The sequence below is a fragment of the Chrysemys picta genome, chromosome 1, assembly GCF_011386835.1.
Source record: "Chrysemys picta bellii isolate R12L10 chromosome 1, ASM1138683v2, whole genome shotgun sequence".
NCBI classification, from domain to species: domain Eukaryota; kingdom Metazoa; phylum Chordata; order Testudines; family Emydidae; genus Chrysemys; species Chrysemys picta.
The window spans coordinates 292,011,364-292,032,622 of record NC_088791.1 but is presented as its reverse complement, the minus strand read 5'-3'; the positions used below and the strand labels follow the sequence as shown (position 1 = coordinate 292,032,622).

General features: G+C 39.0%; 1 protein-coding gene across 3 annotated transcripts in view; it reads left to right on the top strand.

Annotated features, from left to right (window-relative positions):
- The window catches only part of VWA8 (von Willebrand factor A domain containing 8), a 300,653-nt gene that overhangs the window by 215,774 nt on the left and 63,620 nt on the right, over positions 1 to 21,259 (top strand). For all 3 annotated transcript variants that reach the window (XM_065581171.1, XM_005301483.4, XM_065581170.1), the window contains exons 30-36: positions 6,050 to 6,166; positions 6,903 to 6,967; positions 7,070 to 7,195; positions 7,955 to 8,064; positions 10,435 to 10,589; positions 13,632 to 13,833; positions 17,856 to 17,937. In XM_065581171.1, the coding sequence (XP_065437243.1) occupies positions 6,050 to 6,166; positions 6,903 to 6,967; positions 7,070 to 7,195; positions 7,955 to 8,064; positions 10,435 to 10,589; positions 13,632 to 13,833; positions 17,856 to 17,937 (857 nt within the window). The remainder of the gene's footprint in view (positions 1 to 6,049; positions 6,167 to 6,902; positions 6,968 to 7,069; positions 7,196 to 7,954; positions 8,065 to 10,434; positions 10,590 to 13,631; positions 13,834 to 17,855; positions 17,938 to 21,259) is intronic.

Here is a 21,259-nt window from a genome sequence, read left to right as displayed (position 1 = left end):
CTATCATTCTATTTAATTTTTCACCAGTTGAAGGCCAGATTAATAATTTGCTCAGTGCAAGGCCCAAAATGAGATACCAAGGAACCAGGCATTTATCTGGTGGGCTGGACCCTGGCGTAGCCCTGATGGCCGCTGCTGTGTGATCTGAAGCTTTGATCTGGGCTCTCCCTTAGTTCACAGCTCATTTAGTCTGTTTAGTTTCATATCCGGCATTTGGAGTTCTTTTTATTTTTCCCGGGTTTTTGAAGGCTAGAGGTGGGCAAATTGGACAAGTCAGGTAACACAGCTTGTACTTTTATCCAGAATTTTAACTTGAAATGAAATAATCCTTCCTTAAGGCTTCAAAAAATAAAAAGTAAGAGAGAGGGTTTTTTTCTCTTTTTTTTTTATTTTTCTTCATGTTTTGAATCTCTGCACGTCTGGTCTTTGCTGAGAAGTGTAAAAATACAGAACTTTGAGAATCCATCTGATCTTGAAATATTTCCAGTTGTAACCATAGGCCAGAAGGCTTGACAGTATTGCTGGCAAACCAGTTCAGCCTTAATTTGTAGAATCAAAAATGTTGTATAGTTCAAGTAAAGTTTAGTTAAGCATTCAAACTTTCAGAGGGCAGATGTAATCTAGTGGACAAGGATGACCGTGAGGTTAAAAAAATGGACTAAAAATCAGGAGATCTAGGTTTTATATCTAGCTCTGCAACAGATTTACTGGGTGGACCTGGGCAAGTCTGTGCATCTGTAAAATGGGAATGATGCTATTACTTACCTAAATAAGGCCAAATGTATTGATATTTGTGAGGTGATAAGCACCATGGAAGCAAAAACAAATAGTGAACCAAGCACAGGATTTCTGAGTGCTAATCTGAGCTCTGCCACTGACTCTCTGTGGCCTATGGCAAGTCACTTAACGTTTCTTTTTTGCATCTTCGTTGTGTCTGCATAGGGAGAGTAATAACATACAGTACCTACCTTACAGGGACACTGTGAGGATTAGCTACTGCTGGTAAAGTGGTTTGGAGACTGAAGATGCTATAATAAAGTATCATTATGTAAGCCAGACCTCCAGTTACGAGTATTTGAAAAAAGGGTCAAAAAGTGCTAAAATCTTGAAGGAAACAAAAATCACTTTAAAAATAAAATAAAATCTCTGCTTCCCCTTTTGTTATTTTTGTTTTAAAAATATCCCAGTACTTAGTATCACAGAGTAGTGACTTTCCAAATAGCTGCTCTAATAAAACATTTTTTTAGATGAACATTTATGACTCAATTACAAAACACACTTAAATAGATAATTATAGTGGAAAGGATGAGACAACTATAGCCATGGCTGTGCAGACGAACTGCTGCTATTTATTTTTTCTCATATAATGTCCATCTGGATTGAATCAAGAGCATTGCACTAAAATAAAAGTCCTTAATTTCTTCCTCCTCCCTTTAATAAAATTTTACTAAAGTGTACTTTATTGGGGCTTTAACTTAATTGCATATTTGTGGGGATTACCAACTTTTAAGACACCCCCATGTTTGCATGGGAGACTCACATTCTACTGAATGGCTTGAAGACCTCAGTGCTGAGCGTGGCCCTTTGTTTTATCCCTTCTATGTCAAACGCTTCAGTTGGTAACTTAGGAGGGCTTCCCCTTTACCACCTGAATCTTGGTGGTAGATCCATAATGGCTCTCATGTGGGGGAAGGAGTTCAGAGTGCTCAGCAGGGGCTTTCAGCTCTTCAGGGAAAAGCGTGGTGGCGGTGTTCCTTGCCACCACACTGAACTGCAGGGTACCCTCCCCCTCACAGACCAAGTGTTTCCCCTCTGTATGCACCCGATGCTGTTGGCCAGTCTAAATGGTAACAGGTAGATAGTGGGTAAGTTTTGTGGAGTTTAGTGTGTGAAGCAAACCACATGCAAATTATTTAATTAGATAATTTGCATATTTAGAACCAATGTATCTGTAACAATAAACTTCGTTTTAGAAAAAATTGTGTGAATTTAGTGCTGGTAAAAGTATTGATTTGATAGTCCTAGTAAATGAAGTTCCTGTTATCAGCAGGACAGGCTGTCCACACACCGTGCCCTGCCAGCATGCTTTGATCTTTATCTGGAGGATGCTGTGGAAGAAACTTGCTCTATGAGTAGCAGGGGAAGTTTAGTCTCCGTGGCCCATGACGTTTTTGACCCCTCTGCTGAGTCTGCCAACTAGTGCAGAGTATAGTGTGAGTTTGTGACATTGGAGCTGAAACTGAAGCCCACCAAACTCATCACATAATGGGGGACCACCAAACATCCATTAGATGGGAACAGTTTTTAATCCATAGTAATCTGGTCTGGATTAAAATTGGTGACCTACAGACTGGAGGGTTTGCAGCCCATAAGCAATGCTCTGAGGCATCTGGTCCCCCAGTAAGATCTGATGCTACACCTTCATGAATGAGATTTGTTTTTTTGAAAGATACACAGATTAAATCAAGTTCTGACCTTTTTGGATCTTACGCAAGGGGAGGACTTCTGCTCTGTTGACACAGAGACAAAATCTCCCACACATTGTTCTGTACTTCCATCCCATATTGTTCTTAAAGGGACAGCTCCAATTAACTGAAATGTAAACTGTAGAAATACAGCAGTAAAACTGATATTAACCCAGCATAGTAATTTACTGTTAAGTATAACATTTTGCAATATAAAAGCATTTTAACAGCTAGAAATATTCCAAGGTTCTCACACTATATTTTACAAACAATAAGTGTTATATAAAAGCCCATTAAGGACTTGTCTACATGGTGAGGTAATGCACTCTACGGGGGTATGATTCCTAAAGCACACAAAAGGATTGTACATTGATTGGTCCATGCAGACCCTGCTGGTAGGAACTAAAAGTTCCTGTAGAGTGCATTGCCGCACAGTGTAGACAAACCCTACGTTTACAAGTATAAACATCCACAATTTGGGGAAAAAACAGTTTTCAGTTTGCTACAGCAAACCTTGCTTCTGCCTCCTTTGTGTATGCATTGTGATTGTTACATGTTCATATACTATTTTTTTCCCAGCTCGGAGTTCAGCAGAGTTGGAACCCAGGAACTTCAAATCCACTACACAGACTTCTTGCACTTACTTTCTCTACCTCTGTTTTATGGATATACAATGACAAGGTTGCTAAATGTGTCAGTGTCACCTGAGATCTGCAGGTAGCAGTGCTAGGAGAAGCTGCCTGTGTAAGGGAGGCATTGGGAGCATACACTGTAGGGAGAGATTTACTTTGCAAGGTCCAAGAGCCAGGAAGAAAGTCTCATCTATAACTGAAAGGGGAGGAATATTTGAATTTGTTGCATATATGTGTTTCCAGGAGGTGGGGCATATAAGACAAGAGAGGAAGAAACTGCATGTGTGAGCATGGTTGTGTCTGGGAGGAGGCATATAAGGGAGAAACTGGGAATGGAGTTAAGGACCAAGGGACAGGAAATTTTGTTGTGGGCAAGAAAGATGGTTAAAAAGGAGGAAGTAAGTGAGGGTTAAATATTTAAATTATTACTTTTATCTGTGGCCGCTCCCCCCTGCTCCCCACTATGCCTACAAGAGCATTGAGCACAACTTCTCCACTCAGCAGTGAAATCACAGCCCTGTTTGATATAAGGACTTTTAAGAGGAAAATCCTAACTCATATAAAAGCAGCAGTAAGGAAAGGAAAACTGTTCAGACACTAAAAATAAAAGAACGCCACTCATGAGGCTGGTTATTACATCTGTCCAAAGTTTGGAATTCCAGACATCAGGGTCATGAGGTCACCCAAAGGTTACTTTTCTCCCAGTCGAGAACAAACATAACGGAACTGCACATCAGCATCTTTTCCCATCCCACTTGAAGGGTTGCCAGAACTGCAGTTGGATGTGTTCACAAGTGACGCAAAATTCTATTATTAAACAGACAGAATATGCCATCGGTCACTTAGCACAGAAGGAAACCATTAACATCAAAAGGGGTGGAGTAGAGAGGCTTTTTATACTGCCAACTGCACGTATAAACTTAATACTAAGTAGAAGAACATAACTGATTCTTATGGGGTTTTTTTGTGTCTTGGAAGGCTAATGCATTTCTTCAGTTCAGCTATGCTGATGCAGAAGTATATAAATACAATATGGCAGAAAACCAAAATCCAAAACAAACCCTCTCCTGGGCCACATTTCTATAATTTGGGTTGGAATACGTGAGCATTTAACGAATTCTTCTTTTATTAGAAGAGTTGAGCTGCAGCTGAAGTTTTCCAAATGCTACAAATGTCATGATAATATTTTAAATGTTTTACCATATTTAGCTACAATAAGCTCTCATTCAAAATGAAAAGTTCATTCCTCTAAAATAACAGCCCTAGAGAAAATCTGAAGGTTACCCGCAAAAACTGTGACTCAGATTGAGTTAGTACATATTTTATTTAGGACAGTCTTGTGGACTTCACCTTTTTAGTCCTTTATCATTCACTGTGTATTACTTCAGATGTTAGACACGCATACAGTTGACTTTTAATATGTCCTTAAAAAAAACCCTTGAAGAACGTAGCGTTTCACTGAATGACAAAGATTTAGAGCCAAGACATTAATGAAGTAATGAAATACAAGACTTAATTAGCTTATTCTTTTGTAGCTTTTAAAATTTAATTTAGAGCAGTTAAGGTTGGCTGTGTGTGATTATTTTCCTGAGTCCTTAAAAGTTTAATGCCTTAGGAACAACTTTAGAATGTTTTAAAAAGAAATATTTAAAGCGATGCTACAAGAGCCACACAATAATATCAAATTATAGCTTAACCTTTTTCCATATAATAGTTTTTCAAATTCCATATGATTTAAATATTCGGGGGTGGGGGGTTCTGTTGTTCTAGCATAATGTTAAGGAAACACTCAAGAGTTGCGGCAAATCTTTTAGTAAGATGGAAGAAGCAAAGCTGGTAAGACTTTCCTGTGTAGTTGAATGCAAATGGCTGCCACAGGTGATTTAAGCCTTAACTGCATAAATCATATTAGACCACTGTAAATTAACATTAGACTTACACAATTCCCTCTAAATATTGATGTAAACTCTACAAACAAACAAATTTGATTTTTTTCAGCATGAATAAAACATTACAGAATTTTAAAATAGCACCATTCATCTGGACCAGTGGATCCCAACGCTTGGGGTTCGCGAAATGTTACAGGGGGTTCTCGGGAAAAAATTCCCTAATGGCGGACAGAGCTGTCCCTTGGACTTCCAAGACCTATGCAGATCAAAGCAAGCATATATGTCACACTGAGGAGATTTAAATATTCAAGACTCTTTATAAGAAATGGAAAGGGAGGTGGATATTTTTTGCTCTTTTTTAAATTAAATAGACACCTAGCACTGTTTTTAAAATTATTATGAAGAACATGTTTAAGCTTTGTAACGTGTGTTGTTTGCCTGGACTACTCAAGACCTGAATGCTTGTGTAGGAGGAACTTTAAGAAGCTTACTCAAATACCTTCATGCTGTTTCACATCTGATACTCCTTGATGAAACAGGCTTAGTCAAAATGATACAAGCTACGAAAGTGAGATCTTAGAAGAGTGTTGCCGTTTTCATAATGTAATAAAAATACTGTAATGATAAATAATAATAGTGTGAATAAACATGTCATAAAAACAAATTTTATATTTCCAAGATCACTGCTTTTATAATTTATACTCAGGTAAAAGAGAAAATCCTTGGAAATATTCATTTTTAGGAGGGGTTCGTCAGACTTGACATTTTAGTGAAAGGGGTTCACAGGTTGTTAAAGTTTCGGAACCACTGATCTGGACCAATCATTGTCAGTTAAGTTGTACCTTTGCCTTACTTCATCAGTTCTGCACTGAGATCAGCTTTGCTAGACTAGAGGATCCAGTCTGCAATTTTCCAGCAAAGTAAAATCCAATTCATACTTTCAAAATTAAATTTCCTTGTGACATTAAGTAGCTTCAATTGCAAAGAACAAAGACACTTCATGTAGACCTGGTGCTGTGAGCTTTAAGAAGACTGGGCGTAATGCTCTCTTTTCTGTTTACAGAGTAATGTTGTCTTGTTGCTGGATACGAAAACTGGTGCCATTCATAGACTTTTACTCTCACCAGATACCCAAGAAGTTCCAAAGAGAGCATCCTGGTGGGGCAACAAGGAGGAGCCGGTGAGGAACAGCAACTTCCTGGCTAGACTATACCAGACCTATCAGAGCTCAGTATTACAGACATGATAGCAGGATAGCTTCCTTTCTATCTTTTATGGAACAAACCGTTAATTGTGTACTGCTATATATATATATATATATATATAGCAGTACACAATTAACGGTTTGTTCCATAAAAGATAGAAAGGAAGCTATATATATTGAATTCTCAGTTTTGTACCAGCAGAATATATCATCATTACAGAATAGAAGGGCAATAAATAAGGGATGCTGTCTAGGGATATGTAATTTTTACAATGAAACCCTTTCAGATATTTTGCTAAGAGTTACAGAACATTTTGTTACAAGTTGTTGTGGTTCTGTTGAGCCCAGAGCAGCGTGATCTGTAATTCATTATACTATGATGCAATTTATGAATTTGGAGTAGGTGGAAAGGTGCTTTGAGATGCGGTTATCATAGTGAATTACTTAATTAAAGAAAAACTAGCAAATTTGGTATGATTCAGTGGTTGCTGCTTGATTCTCAGCACTCTTGAAAATCAGGCCACCTATTTACGTGCCTAAATGCGGGTTTAGAAACCTAACTTTAGACACACTTTTTTGATCACCTTGGCCAAATATTTTAGTTTATGACTTTTCTAACCAGAAAAAAGCATAACTATAAATATAAGGAGTCAGGTAAACTATTGGGGACTGACCTGACAAATTGGAATTGATGTGTAATGTATTTTTTTAGATCAGTCACAAAATGTGCAGAGAGTTTTCACATAAAAACTGGCTGGTGTTCTACAAAGAAGAAGGGTGAGAGTTAACTATAAATTACATTGCTTTTGTTTAAAAAAAAATAGATTTGTCATATACGTTCTCTGCCTCATAATTGTTTTCTTGGTTTACATTTCACAGAAACCAACTTATTGTGCTGGATGTACTGGAGGGTCGAACTCATACTATCTCACTACCTATCAATCTCAGATCCGTTTTCCTAGTGGCTGAAGACCGTTGGCTCTTGGTGGAAAGCAAAACAAATCAGTAAGTTAACCAAATTCATTATTTGTTTGGTAGTGTCTAGGAGCCCAAGTCATGGATCCCCTGTGCTAAGAGCTATACAAACATAGAACAAATGGAGATATTTGGCAATATTTGCAGCTGCATACCAGTATTTGTGTGCATCTAACCTACCTGCACAAATGCCTGATGTGCACACACAAATTTACTGGTTTTGTTTGTGTCTATGGTTAGGTGCTTACGGTCGGATTTCTTAGAGGTGCAGATTTCCCGATACCCAAATTGCACTTGTGAATCCAGAGTGGTGAATGTGCAAGATGAGCTTATGTAAATTTGCACCACTGAAAATCTAGACCAAATTTGGCTATGTCCATATTCATACCACATTTTACACAGCTGGTATTTATGCCTGTATAAATTAGGTCCTTGCCAATATTAGTGTGACTAACTGAAAATCTGGCTCATTAGTTTACTCTCCTAGTTACTTTGATTCATAGTTTAATGGAACAAACAGTGCTCCATTTTCCAGTTCCTGTTTAACCTCACAATAAATAAAAGTGTATAAATAGTTACCGTAAGCAAATCTGCCTCTCTATGGTTTACTTTCTCGACCTATAAACTAGAGAGAATAAATGCTTACCTACCTCATAGATGTGTTGAGGCTAAATTAATTTTAAGTAAAACATGTTGAGATCCTTGTTATATAAGTATAGAATATTTTTACTATTTAACAAATAAATATTCTTGTTACACCATTTTTTAATAAGTCTGCATTATTTACAGGAAATTTCTTTTAACTAAGCCAGCGCATATGGTATCTGAAGAGAGTGGAGTTTGCCAGCTGCATGCATTGAATGAAGACCCAGTTGACAAGGGGTTTGGTTTAACAACAGGTACTCAGTGTAAACCTGTGTCATTCTTTTTTTATCAACTCTGTGTTTGTGCCTGTACAAACAACATTCTGGTACTTTAGATGTTTGAGTAATTTCATGTCTGATTCTTTTCCTGTAGTGTGTGATTCATACCATTGTTTCAAAAAAGATGGCAAAGTTCTGTACATGGGCTTGGAATTGTTTGAATAAAATGCCTCAGAAATTTTGAGAACTGTACAGACACACTCACATCTATTATACGGGGCGCTGGTAGCAACCCCTTTATTTAGACTGCCTATCACTTTCCATTACAAATGATTCTTGCAACCTTTCGTTTGAGGAGCTCTCACACCTCCATTGTTTGTAGCAGACTTTGACATTCAGGAGGAAGAACCCTTTAGGCTTCTGAAGTTCCTTTTCTATATTCCATGAAATTCCATTCAGATTTGACAGATATTGAGTTAAAACGTGCCGTTTTCCTTCTCTCACTTGTATTCCTCAGAAAAATGTTGCCAGCATGCCACAATTATTGAACATTGTCAGTAGAGGCAGGTTTGGAACAAATTGATAAATTAAACAGTAATAAAGCATAAGGACCAGATGTTATTCACCCAAGAGTTATGAAGGAACTCAAATATGAAATTGCAGAACTACTAATTCTGGTATGTAACCTACCACTTAAATCAGCCTCCGTACCAGATGATTGGTGGATAGCTAATGTAACGCCAATTATTAAAAAAGGCTCCAGAGGAGATCCTGGCAATTACAGACTGGTAAGCCTAACTTCAACTACCAGGCAGATTGGTTGAAACTATAATAAAGGACGGAATTATCAGACACAGAGATGAACAAGATATGTTCGGGAAGAATCAACACGGTTTTTGTAAAAGGAAATCATGCCTCACTAATCCATTAGAATTCTTTAATGGGGAGGAGGGTCAACAATTATGTGAACAAGGTGATCCTGTGGATCTAGTATCCTTGGACTTTCAGAAGACCTTTGACAAAGTCCCTCACCAAAGGCTCCTAAGCAAAGTAAGGAGTCATGGGATAAGAGGGAAGGGTCCTCTCATGGATTAGTAACTGGTTGAAAAATAGGAAACAAAGGATAGGAATGAATGGTCAGTGGAGAGAAACGTAAATAGCAAGGTCCCCCATGGATCTGAACTGGGCCCAGTGCTGTTCAATATATTCATAAATCATCTGAAAAAGGGGGTGAATAGTGAGGTGGCAAAGTTTGCAGAGGATACAGAATTACTCAAGATAGTTAAGTCCAAAGCTGACTGGGAAGAATTACAAAGATCTCACAAAACTGGGTGAATGGGCAATAAAATGGCAGATGAAATTTAATGTTGATAAATGCAAAGTAATTGGAAAATATAATCCCAACTATACATATAAAATGATGTAGTCTAAATTGTCTGTGACTACTTAAGAAAGAGACCTTGGAGTTATTATGGATAGTTCTCTGAAAACATCTGCTCAGTCTGCAGCAGCAGTCAAAAACCTGACAGAATGTTAGGAACCATTAGGAAAGAGAGAGATAATAAGACCGAAAATATCATAATGCCACTATATAAATCCATCGTATGCCCACACCTTGAATACTTGTGTGCAGTTCTGGTTGCCCCATCTCAAAAAAGTTATAGTAGAACTGGAAGAAGTACAGAGAAGAGCAGCAAATACTTGGGGCCAGAGTTTTCCCAGGGCTGGGAGTGGGGGCGAGAGAGATCCTCGTTAGGCTGGTCATCCCCCGACCAGTCTCCAGACCCAGCACCTGCAAACGGCAACCCTCCCCCCACATCAGAAAAAAGCCTTCTGTTGCTGCCAGCTAACATGGTGATTTCTGTAGTCCTAGTAGCATCAGTCTCTGCTGCAGTGTGAAAGGTTCCCAGTTGAAACCATGCTGATGATTCATTATTGGGTGGGGGAATTGTTACAGTTGTACATAATAGAATTTGATTATATTTTTTCCTTAAAAGAAAAAAACTCATAAAAATCTAGGAAATTATATACAAAAATCCTATGTTAAAAGAAAGTTATTTAGGTTGAAAATTAGGATATGGCATATTCCGTGCAACTTTAATTTTGCTTCCATGGGCATATACATTTCACTGTTGTCTCGTTCAATGCATACGAGGACACAAGTTGGCAGAATTAAGTGTGAATTTTGAGTGCTTGACTTTGCAACCTAAATAATGTTAATTTAACGTCATTTTTTTTGGATGTAGTACAATATAGCATAAACAGATCTTGACTTCTTTTCTTCATTTTATTTCTGTTGAATTATGATAAAAAGAATAATAGTAATTAGTGCTCAGTGCTTGTAAAGATAATTGGTTCCTCTTGCTTATCTGGATTTAATGCATATCATTTGATTCCCCACTTTAGCATCTGATTTGTGTGTGCCGCACACAGTTTCAAGTGACCAGCTATCTTCAGAGAACCTAAGCGTAGCTGTGGAACAAAAGATCAGCTCTCCCAACAGGATTCTCTCGGATGTGCATAATTATGCTACTATTGTTGTTGGCTTCCCAGAACTTATGGTAAAACCAGTATTATTAAATTGTAAAGTAATGATCATTACATTTATTTCATAACCAGTTAATCTAAATAGCCATTAACCTAATTATTTGCAAGAGGTAGTGAATAATGAGGTAATACAATTTGCAGAGTATGCAATGTTTATTAGTGTAGTCAAGTGTAGAGAGATTTCAGAAGGACTTGACAGTGATAGGAAATTGGGTGACACAAGGCAGATGAAATACAGTGGAGATAAGTTTCATACACTACGCATGGAAGAACAATCTTACTCCTCATACACATAGAAACGTTTTAAATTGAATGTAACTACTCAAGAAAATGACATAATTGCAGACAATTCAGTGTGAACATCTGCTCAGTATGCAGCAGCAATCAATACAGCAAATGAGATGCCAAGCTGTAGTTTAAAAAAAAAAAAAGTCTAGAGAGTACTACAGAAAAATACTATCATGCCGTTGGCTGAATTGATGGTGTGCCTGATCATGAATACTGTGTTTGGTTTTGCTCACCCTGTTTGAGAAATCTTATAGCAGAAATAGAAAAGATCCAGAAAGGGAAATGAAAATGATTAGAGGCATATGAGGGGAGAGTATATCGATTAGAGATGTTGCACAGAATGAAGATGAACAAGAGGGACATGATAGGGGTATATTTGGTATTAAGAGGGTTTTTAGGATAATTCTATTTACTATCTAATAATAAAAGGACAAGGGGACACCTGCTGGAATTAAATCTTCAGATTTACAACTGATAAGAAATACTTTTTGACATAGCACATAACAACGTTGATCCATTGAACTCACTGCTATAGCACTTGGAGTTACAGAGCTTACTAAAATTGAAACAAGGATTTAGACCAGGGGTCGGCAACGTTCGGCACGCGGCTCGCCAGGGTAAGCACCCTAGCGGGCCGGGCCAGTTTATTTACCTGCTGACACGGCAGGTTCAGCCGATCGCGGCCCCTACTGGCCGCAGTTTGCCGTCCCGGGCCAATGGGGGCGGCGGGAAGCCGTGGCCAGCACATCCCTCGGCCCGCGCTGCTTCCCGCCGCCCCCATTGGCCCGGGACGGCAAACCGCGGCCAGTAGGGGCCGCGATCAGCCGAACCTGCCATGTCAGCAGGTAAATAAACTGGCCCGGCCCGCTAGGGTGCTTACTCTGGCAAGCCGCATGCCGAACGTTGCCGACCCCTGATTTAGACATTTCTAAGAATAATTACAATATCAGCCACAGTTACACTAGCTAGGCCTGAGCCTAGTATAAGCCAACCAATACCTCCCTTGGGTTAGAAAGAAATGTTAGTCAATATTATTGAATAGCTTTCCAGTATGGGGTTTTAGTACATTTTATGAAGTAATTCATACTTGCCAAGATCAGAGACAGGATACATGACTATAAGGACCGTTGGTCTAATGTTTTTCTGGTCATATAATATGTCAGGGTAAATAAGAGAATGTAACCATTAGCTGGCATTAGAAAAAAGCTAGTTAGTATTCTGAAATCCAAAATAGATTAGGAAAATAGCAGGTAAACCTCCCCCTATACTTTTACAGGGTAGCATTTCAGTTTGATTTGATTTATATTTAGAATACTATATAATTAGACTATGTTTTTTTTCCATGTGTATATTATACATTTGTTTTAACAATGTTCTTGAATGTTGAGAAATGGACATTAAATAGTTTTATACATAATGCAGACCTAATGGCTGTTGCCAGTATCACATGGTTGGGGAAACAGTTTGTAAATAAATCCCTTTATATAGATTGGTTACAGATCAAATTGTTGAAATGTTTTCTCCTCCTAGTTGAATGGCCTCAGGGCATAAAAATCTTTTGTGGCATCATCTTAAGAATGGAAGTGCTTTTATTGAAAAGGCTTTAGAGAGTCAGCTCTGATGCCCACAGCAGCCTGACCTCTCTAAACAAGACTTGTGTGCTTTTGGCCTCTTGCTTGTCATGGCATATGTATGCGTGCAGTGCAAGCAACTCACAGCCCCCAGAGACAGAGTACAGGCTCTTGAGGCCAGAGTGGCTGAACTGGAGGAGCATAGGAAGATAGAGAGGTACATAGAAGAGACTGTTAGGGACATAGTAGAGTGGTCTCACTTCCTGTCCAACAGCCCTTGTGCTGTTGAGGAGAGTGCAAGTCTCAGGGCAGGAGAGCATCAAGCTGGAGTAGAGGGAAAAGATCTCATAGTTGGGACCCGCCTTCCAGATGATGTCATGATATCCTCTTGTACTGAGAATATCCCTCTGGGGATAGGGACCCCAGGTATTAGGAAGAAACAGATAATAATGGTGGGTGATTGGATTATTAGAAAAATAGATAGTTAGGTTTGTGGTGACCTAGAGAACTGCATGGTGAATTGCCTACTGGGTGTGAAGGTAGCAGATCTTACGAGACATCAAGATAGCCTTATAGGTAGAGCTGGGAGGAGCCAGTGGTTCTGGTACATGTAGGTACCAGTGACATAGGAAAAGGCAGTAGAGAGGTCCTGGAGGCTAAACTTAGGTTGCTAGATAAGAGATTAAAGTCCACAATCTCCACAGTAGTATTCTCTGAAATGCTTCCAGTTCCCTGCGCAGGGACAGGAAGACAGGCAGGACTGCAAAATCTAAATGTGTGGATGAGACGATGGTGTAGAGAGGAGGAATTTAGGTTTATTAGAAACTGGGGGTACCTTTTGGGGAAAGAGTAGCCTATACAGAAGGGATGGGCTCCACCTAAACCAAAATGGAAGCAGACTGCTGGCATGTACAATTAAAAAGGTTGCAGAGGAGATTTTAAACTAAGGGTTTGGGGAATGCTGACAGGACAAGATGAGCCTTGGTCTGACCCAAATGGCAGTTCTTATGTTAGTAGAAGCTCCCTCAAAGACAGACACAGCCAGCTCTTCTACCTCTCGTGGCATGAACTGAGAATTGTTCAAAATGGTTACATTTGATTTGAAATGGTAGCTTATCCAGACCATTTGTTTAAAGGGTGCTTTATACAAGTCTTTGCTCTCTGAAGTCCTCAAGTTACCTTTTCTCTCTCTCTCAGTCTCCCAATGAGGTGTACAGCTGGAAGAGAGGCTCCTCGCTGGGCAGCCGACATGCTTCTCCCTCTGATCCATTTTACTATGGGAGGCGCAGTAAAACCGGAGTTGCAAAACAATTTAATTGTGTGACTTTATTAGCTACTAATCAAATAGTTAGAATTTTAGCACCTGGAGACATCCCTTTGAAAGAACTTTATCCAAAAGGTAAGAGATTACATTATTTCAACTATATCAACTGTAGATGAAGGCTTTGTTTTAAGTACTCATGCCGTATGTTTATAATGTGCTTTAAAGAATCAGAAAGCAAACATTTAAAATCCTAACTGGATTTGGGGAGAAAGAGGGGCGTTGCACACATTTTACCAATTCTAGAATGAATTTAGTGCACATTAAAGATTCTAAATTGCAAGATTAGGGAATTAAGTCATCTGTCTGCCCACAGAACAGGTATCATAGTGGAGTTAATCCTAATGGAATTAATCTTAATTGTGCCTTGATTAACTTGACTCTGTGGCCATCTGTGCATGTGCATATTCTAAGGTAGAAGAGATGTTCGTGAGTTTCAGGCACAGGTAAATCTGCTACAGATTCCTTGTGTAGCCTTTGGCAAATCACTTCATTTCTCTGTGCCAGTACATCATCGGGGCATTGTAAGGCTTAATCCACAAATGTTTGTAAAGTGCCTTCGCCTCCGTGGATAGAAGGTGGCATAATAGAACAAAAGATTTTTATTATACTGAGTATGTGCAATTCCTGATTCTTAACTGCTTTTCTTCCATTGATTTACATGTTGCCTTGGGAAATCATTTAACGTATCTGCCTCAGTTTCCTCATCTGCCAAATGGGATATTATTGTATTTCCTTATCTGCTTCCCAGGAAAATCACATTTGACTATTTATTATATTTTGTGGATGAATGATGGCACTATTTATATATAATTCCCCTAATAAAAACAGATTGCTTTAATGTAATCTACTTCTTTTTAAATTGATTAGTGTTTTATTTTAAGTTATTATTTAAGTGTATTTTATTTTTAAACCACTCAAATGATTAAAATGCTTTTATTGTGGCTGACTCACTCATTCTGATGTGTGAAATCTACTTTGATTTCAGGGATAAAATACATGCCTCTTACCTTCTTGAACTTGTATGAGTAGCAGAAGGTTGCTTATTCACACCATTTATTCTGCGAAACTGAGTTGTCATGTGAAACAGAAGAAAGTTGCATATAAAACAATCATTAAAAATCACTGTAAGGTTGGCTTTATGCATGAGCGAATGCTGATGCAGCACCTGTTGCAATTTATTATAATAAAAACCAAAAAACATTTGCTCTAAGTATCAAGCCAAATTGGAATAACTTGAATTTGGTGTGTAGCCCTACTTTTCTCATCCTCCCCAGTAACTGGTCAGTTTTGGCACACAGCCTTTCATTTCTATTAAGAATGTAAAATACTTCAGCCAGATTCTAACACAGTGCAATACATTTTGTCAAGATTGTTCCAGCAGCGGCAAACAAAGAAGTCGTTCTCTATTTTATTGGAACTGGTAACTTGGATAGTAGCTATATATATTTAAAAAAAAAAAAAGCAAATAATTTACTCTCCAAAGAATACCAAATAGATCTGTACCCTCAAAATATAAACATAGGTAAAGCATCATGTCATATTTAAGTAATATATTTATTAAGTCTGAAAGCAAGGATGTGTAAATTAGGGCTACTTGAGGGCAAACATGCACTTGTGCATTCATCATTTATTGGGTATGGATTTAAAATAACTGCTTACTTCTACTACATCACATGAAGGCAGACAACTAAATATTGACAAATTTTATAAATGCTTGTATAGAAATACAAGTCTAAATACAAATATGGGTGCAGATGAGGGCCTGGTATTAAATTAGGATATTGATATAATAGGCATCACAGAAAGTTTTTGGAATGATGATGATCAATGGGATGTGGAAATACCAGGGTACAAAATATATAGCAATGACAAAGTAGGTCAGAGTGGTGGGGGCATGGCACTATATGTGAAATAAAGCATAGAGTCAAATATAGTAAAAATCTTATTTACATAGACTCCCTATGGATAGAAATTCCATGTTTCAATAATAAGAGTATAGCAGTAGGAATATGCTACTGACCACCTTACCAGGATGGTGACATGATTGTGGAATGCCCTGGGAGATTAGAGAGGATACAAAAACCCAATAATAAGGGGAGATTTCAACTATTCCCATATTGCCTGGGAACATGTTACTTCCGGACGGAATGCAGAGATAAAATTTCTGCTTCTTGGAGCCGCTAGTCCTGGAACCCACAAGCAGACAAGCAGTTCTTGATATAGTCCTAAGTGTAGGCAAGATCTGGTCTATAGCTGAACCACTCGATAATAGCAACCAAAATGTAATTAAATGTAACATCCCGGGGGCATGGGGAACGAGAATACCAAAGAAACACACCACAGTAGCATTTCACTTCAAACAGGAGAACTGCAGAAAAATGAGGATGCTAGCAGAATGAAATGCCTGCAAGCTGCAAGGAAACTTTTTTAAAACACAGTAACAGAAGCTCAAACTATATGTTTCAAATAAAACAAAAACAGGGCCAAAAACTACCAGCATGTCTAAACAGAGTGGTTAGAAACAAAAAGACATCTTTTAAAAATTGAAAGTCAAATGTATTGAGGAAAATAGAAAGAAACAGAACTTTGGCAAGTCAAGTGTACACGTATAATTAGGCAGGCCAAAAACGAATTTGAAGAGCAACTAACAAAAGACACAAAATGTAACAAGCAAAAAACTAAGTACATCAGAAACAGGAAGCCTGCCAAACAATCCATAGAGTGACTGAACAATTTGAGATGCTAAAGGAGCCATCGGTCTTTAATGCAGAGGATGTGAGGGAGATTACCACACCAGAGCCATATTTTTAGTTGACATATCTGAAGAACTGTCCCAAATTGAGGTGTCAGTAGTGGAAGATTTGGAACAAGCTAAACATTAATAAGTTATAAGGAACAGATGGTATTCCCCCAGGAGTTCTGAAGGAACTCAAATATGAAATTACAGAACTACTAACTGTGGTATATAACTTATTGCATACCAGGTGATTGGTAGATAGCTAATTGACGCCGATTTTTAAAAACCTCTAGAGGCGATCCTGGTAATTATGAGTTGGTAAGCCTAACTTCAGACCCAGGCAGATTGGTTGAAACTATTGTAAAGAATAAAATTATCAGACACAGAGATGAACACAATATGCTGGGAAGAAGTCAGCCTGGCTTTTGTAAAGGGAAATCATGCCTCACCAATCTATTAGAAATCCTTGCTGGGGTCAATAAATATGTGGACAAGGGTGATCCAGGATATAGTATACTTGGATTTTCAGAAAGCCTTTGACAAGGTCCCCCACAAAAGGCTCTTAAGCAAAGTAAGGAGTCATGGGATAAAAGGGAAGGTCTTCTCCTGGATCAGTAGCTGGTTAAAAGAAGGAAACAAAGGGTAGGAATAAATGGTCAGTTTTCACAACAGGGTTCCCCAAGGATCTGTACTGGGACCAGTATTGTTCAACATATTCATAAATGATCTGAATAGGAGGAGAGACTTAAAAAAATTAGGGCTGTTCAGCTTAGAAAAGAGACTACTGGGTGAGGGGATATGATAGAGGCCTATAAAATCATCAGTGGTGTGGACAAAATGAATAGAGATGTGTTATTTACCCCTTCATGCAATACAAAACCAGGAGTTACCGGATTAAATTAATAGGCAGCAGGTTTAATTAAAAAAAATTAGCTCACAGTTAATATGTCCTTGCAATTTTCAAGATTTTTAAAAGCACTGTGTTTTGGAATGCTGCCCAAATGTACTGTCAGTGGGATGAACAATATGCATTATCTTCAATGACAGGTAAAAGAAATGAGGTAGAGGTTGCAATAATGCCTGATGGGCATTTTTGTGACCAGGACTTTATTTGTTTTGACATCCACTGCACTATACAACATTGCTCTTTTATTATTCTAGCATCCTAATTGCTGACTATTAGTTCAGTAATAAAATTCAATAATTGCAATGTATAGACCTACATTTAATTTGAAAGTTTATCATTTTCTGATATGTCCTATATAATGTATGTTTAAATTTAATCTGATAAATATAAGTGTAATATTTTATTAATAATACAGCTAAAGTAATTTTCTTTAACAAATTTATTTATCTGCAGATATCACTCCTCCACAAACAGCTGGGTATCTGGAAGTAACCGACCTTAACTCAAAGAAACTTAAATACATCCCTATTCCCAGGTATCCGATTTCCATCAGTAAAACAGCCTCATCTTATAAAAATAACAAATACAATTCATTAAGCTCTCTTAGTTAGAATAGATACTGGCTTTTCTTACTTTTTTTGTGACACATGGGTGGGTTTTCGGTGCACTGTTTTCTTATTACCTGTTGGATTACTTAATGTTGTGAAAGTAATTTTTGCTCCAATATGCAGAACTCTTCAGCAGCTGTGTATGGTGTACTCCTCTACTGAAAAGTTGTATTTATCCATTAGCTGGTACTCAGGAAAAAAATGGTGTTAGCAATTGATATTCAAGGTACTTTCCACTTCTCCTGTTTCTCCTCTCCCCGTTTTCTCTCTTCCCTGTCTCACCCTTTCTCTCCTCATCTTCCCTGCTTCCTTCCTTCTCCCTTTTCATCTCTCCTTTCTATTCTTCATTTTTCTCTCTCTAGGGTCTTATATAGAGAGGAAAGACAGTCCAGTGGTAGAAGGACCTGGGCTCCAAGTTCCTGCTCCACCAGACTGCCTCTGTGATCTTGGGCAAATCACTTAAGTCTGTCTCTGCCTCAGGTCCCAGCATGTAAAATGCAGTTTCTTGCCTCATAGGGGTGTTGGATGATAAATATCTTAAAAATTGTGAGGCCATATGAGTACCTTAGATAGATTGTATGGCCTCCACACTACAGTACCTGACAGCCTACTTCAGCAAGTGCAAAGTATAATTTTAAAAGCATACTTTGCTTATGAATTGTCATTTTTCACAATGATAAAGGTTTCCTTAAATAACAGTCTCCCAACTTTTCATTGGTACTGCATGTGTGTGTAACCAAAAGGTATGAAATATTGTATTATATTGATTTTAAAAAACCTGTCTCATTCCATATGATCTTTAAGGGCATGTATGGAATGAGGCCAGATTTTAAATGTGTTCTGCTTCCTTCCACTTGAACTTTGAGGTACATATGAAATTGTTATTTCCTGAATTTTGAATGCTTCATTTTGCATCACTAACATTCTTTAGTGTAGTTGTTTTAATGGAATCTACTATGTAAATGAGCAATCTACATTTCTATTTATAGTACAGTGTAGTTTTATCTAGAAGTGATTGTTCATCCATGTTTCTCATGGTTTGCATAACCTAAATGTTCTGAATATATTCAGCCAAAGAGCAATTCTGCACCTCGATCTTTTGTCCAATCCATTTCTAGAGCAAGCATTTGGCATGGAAATGCAGTGTTTGCAGGGCCTCAGCACATAGGTTAAAAGGTATGAATTCATAGTAATACAGATGAAAGTCCTCTTTGGGTCTTTCCTCCAAATCTGGGTGGGTAGCTTATATTCAGAACCTTTTTGGTTCCAGAGGTGCTTCTTATTATGGAGCAGTGATAGTTGCTTCATAAGTGAAATTGAAGCTAGTTTTCCATGATAAGCCCTGTTTTCAAACTCCCAAAACGTCCCCCAAAAAGTAATATTCTGCCTGAAATTACCTATACCACATGTTATGTCAACATGAATTCTGCCTGTTAAAGTTTTCAAAAATATGTATAAAGGTCCAAATAGATTATAAAATTCCATTTCCTTTTTAAGGGTTCATTTCTAATACCCTATAACACAAACATATACATATACTGAAACATTCCTAACTACAGAAAGCGAGGTATGTTAGTTGCTACACCATATATTTAATATAGTTAAAATAACAAACGTTATTGCATCACAGGTACAGTGCACTGAAAGTCCTGAGTTTAGCTTGGCATACTACGATTTCAAGTAGTAGTAAGCCAAGCCGTACTTTAAGACTTTCAGTGAACTATAGCTGTGTCAACATGGTAAGTCACTCTGCGGCAAGCTGGTATGCTGTAGATCACACCCTGGCTTCCCGCGAAGTAACTTGCCATGTAGACAAGGCTTACATCAGTTTAACTTCACACCTTTAGTTACATTGGTGACACTTAGTGTGTAAACCAGGTCTTAGAGAAATTTTCTGTATTATTTTCCAAAGTTGCTAGCTTGTGTTCTTTCCCATTTATTTTGTACGTTTGTGTTTTCCCTTGCCAAATATTTAAATATTTTTATAATCATAATTTTATCGTATCTTTTTATTTCTCTTCTCTGAGCCTTCCTGTAATTCCTAGCATGATAAGTTTGGGATCACTAATAAATTTGCTGCTGGCACCTGAATGAAGATCATTCATAGAGGTTATAACAGTCAGGATACAAATGCTCTTTTGGATTTCTGCTCAACTTCCCCATTTTCCATTTTTTCTGTGTTGCTTGCTTCCTGTTTGACCTGGTTATCCCCCCTTGTTCTCTCTAAAACAGGGGTGGGCAAATTACGGCCCGGGGGCCACATTCGGCCCTTCAGACATTTTAATCTGGCCTTGGAGCTCCCCGCTGGGAAGCAGGGTCCGGGCTTGCCCCGCTCTGTACGTGCCATGGCTCTGTGCAGCTACTGGAAGCAGCGGCATGTCCCCCCTCCGGGCTCCTATGCATTGGGACAGCCAGGGGGCTCCGCATGCTGCCTCTGCCCCAAGTTCCGCCCCCGTGGCTCCCATTGGCCTGGAACCATGGCCAATGGGAGCTGCAGGGGCAGCACCTGCGGACGGGACGGCATGCAGAGCCGCCTGGCTGCCCCTAAGTGTAAGACCTGGAGGGGGGACATGCTGCTGCTTCCGGGAGCCGCTTAAGGTAAGCACTGCCTGGAACCTGCACCCTTGATCCTCTCCTGTGCCCAACTCCTGCCCCAGCCCTGATCCCCCTCCCGCCCTCCAAATCCCTTGGTCCCAGCCTGGAGCACCCTCCTGCACCCCCCAACCCCTCATCCCCAGCCCCACCTCCGAGCCCACATCCCCAACCAGAGCCCTCACCCCCCTCCGTGCACTCTAACCCCCTGCTCCAGCCTGGAGCCCCCTCCCACACCCTAAACTCCTCATTTTTGGCCCTACCCCAGAGCCCCACACTCCAAGCCAGAGCCCTCTCCCCCTCCCACAGCCCAACCCCCAATTTCTTGAGCATTCATGGCCCGCCATACATTTCGATACCCTCGGGCCAAAAAGTTTGCCCACTCCTGCTCTAAAACGAGAGGACTGATCTCCTTAAAATAGATTGGAGATAGAGGTTATTTATACAGCATATTCTGTGCTACATTTATCTTAGCTATCTTTTATTCAGCTCTCAGTATTATGCAAACATCTTTCCACCCTATCTAGTTCCCATATGTGGTGTGCTTTGGGTAATATAATGGGGGCTGTCAGGTCCAGTCTTGATCTCACTTGGATTGTTGATGGATCATATTCACTAGTGTACACCTTTCTTTGACCTTGCTCCAATTTCCAGGGT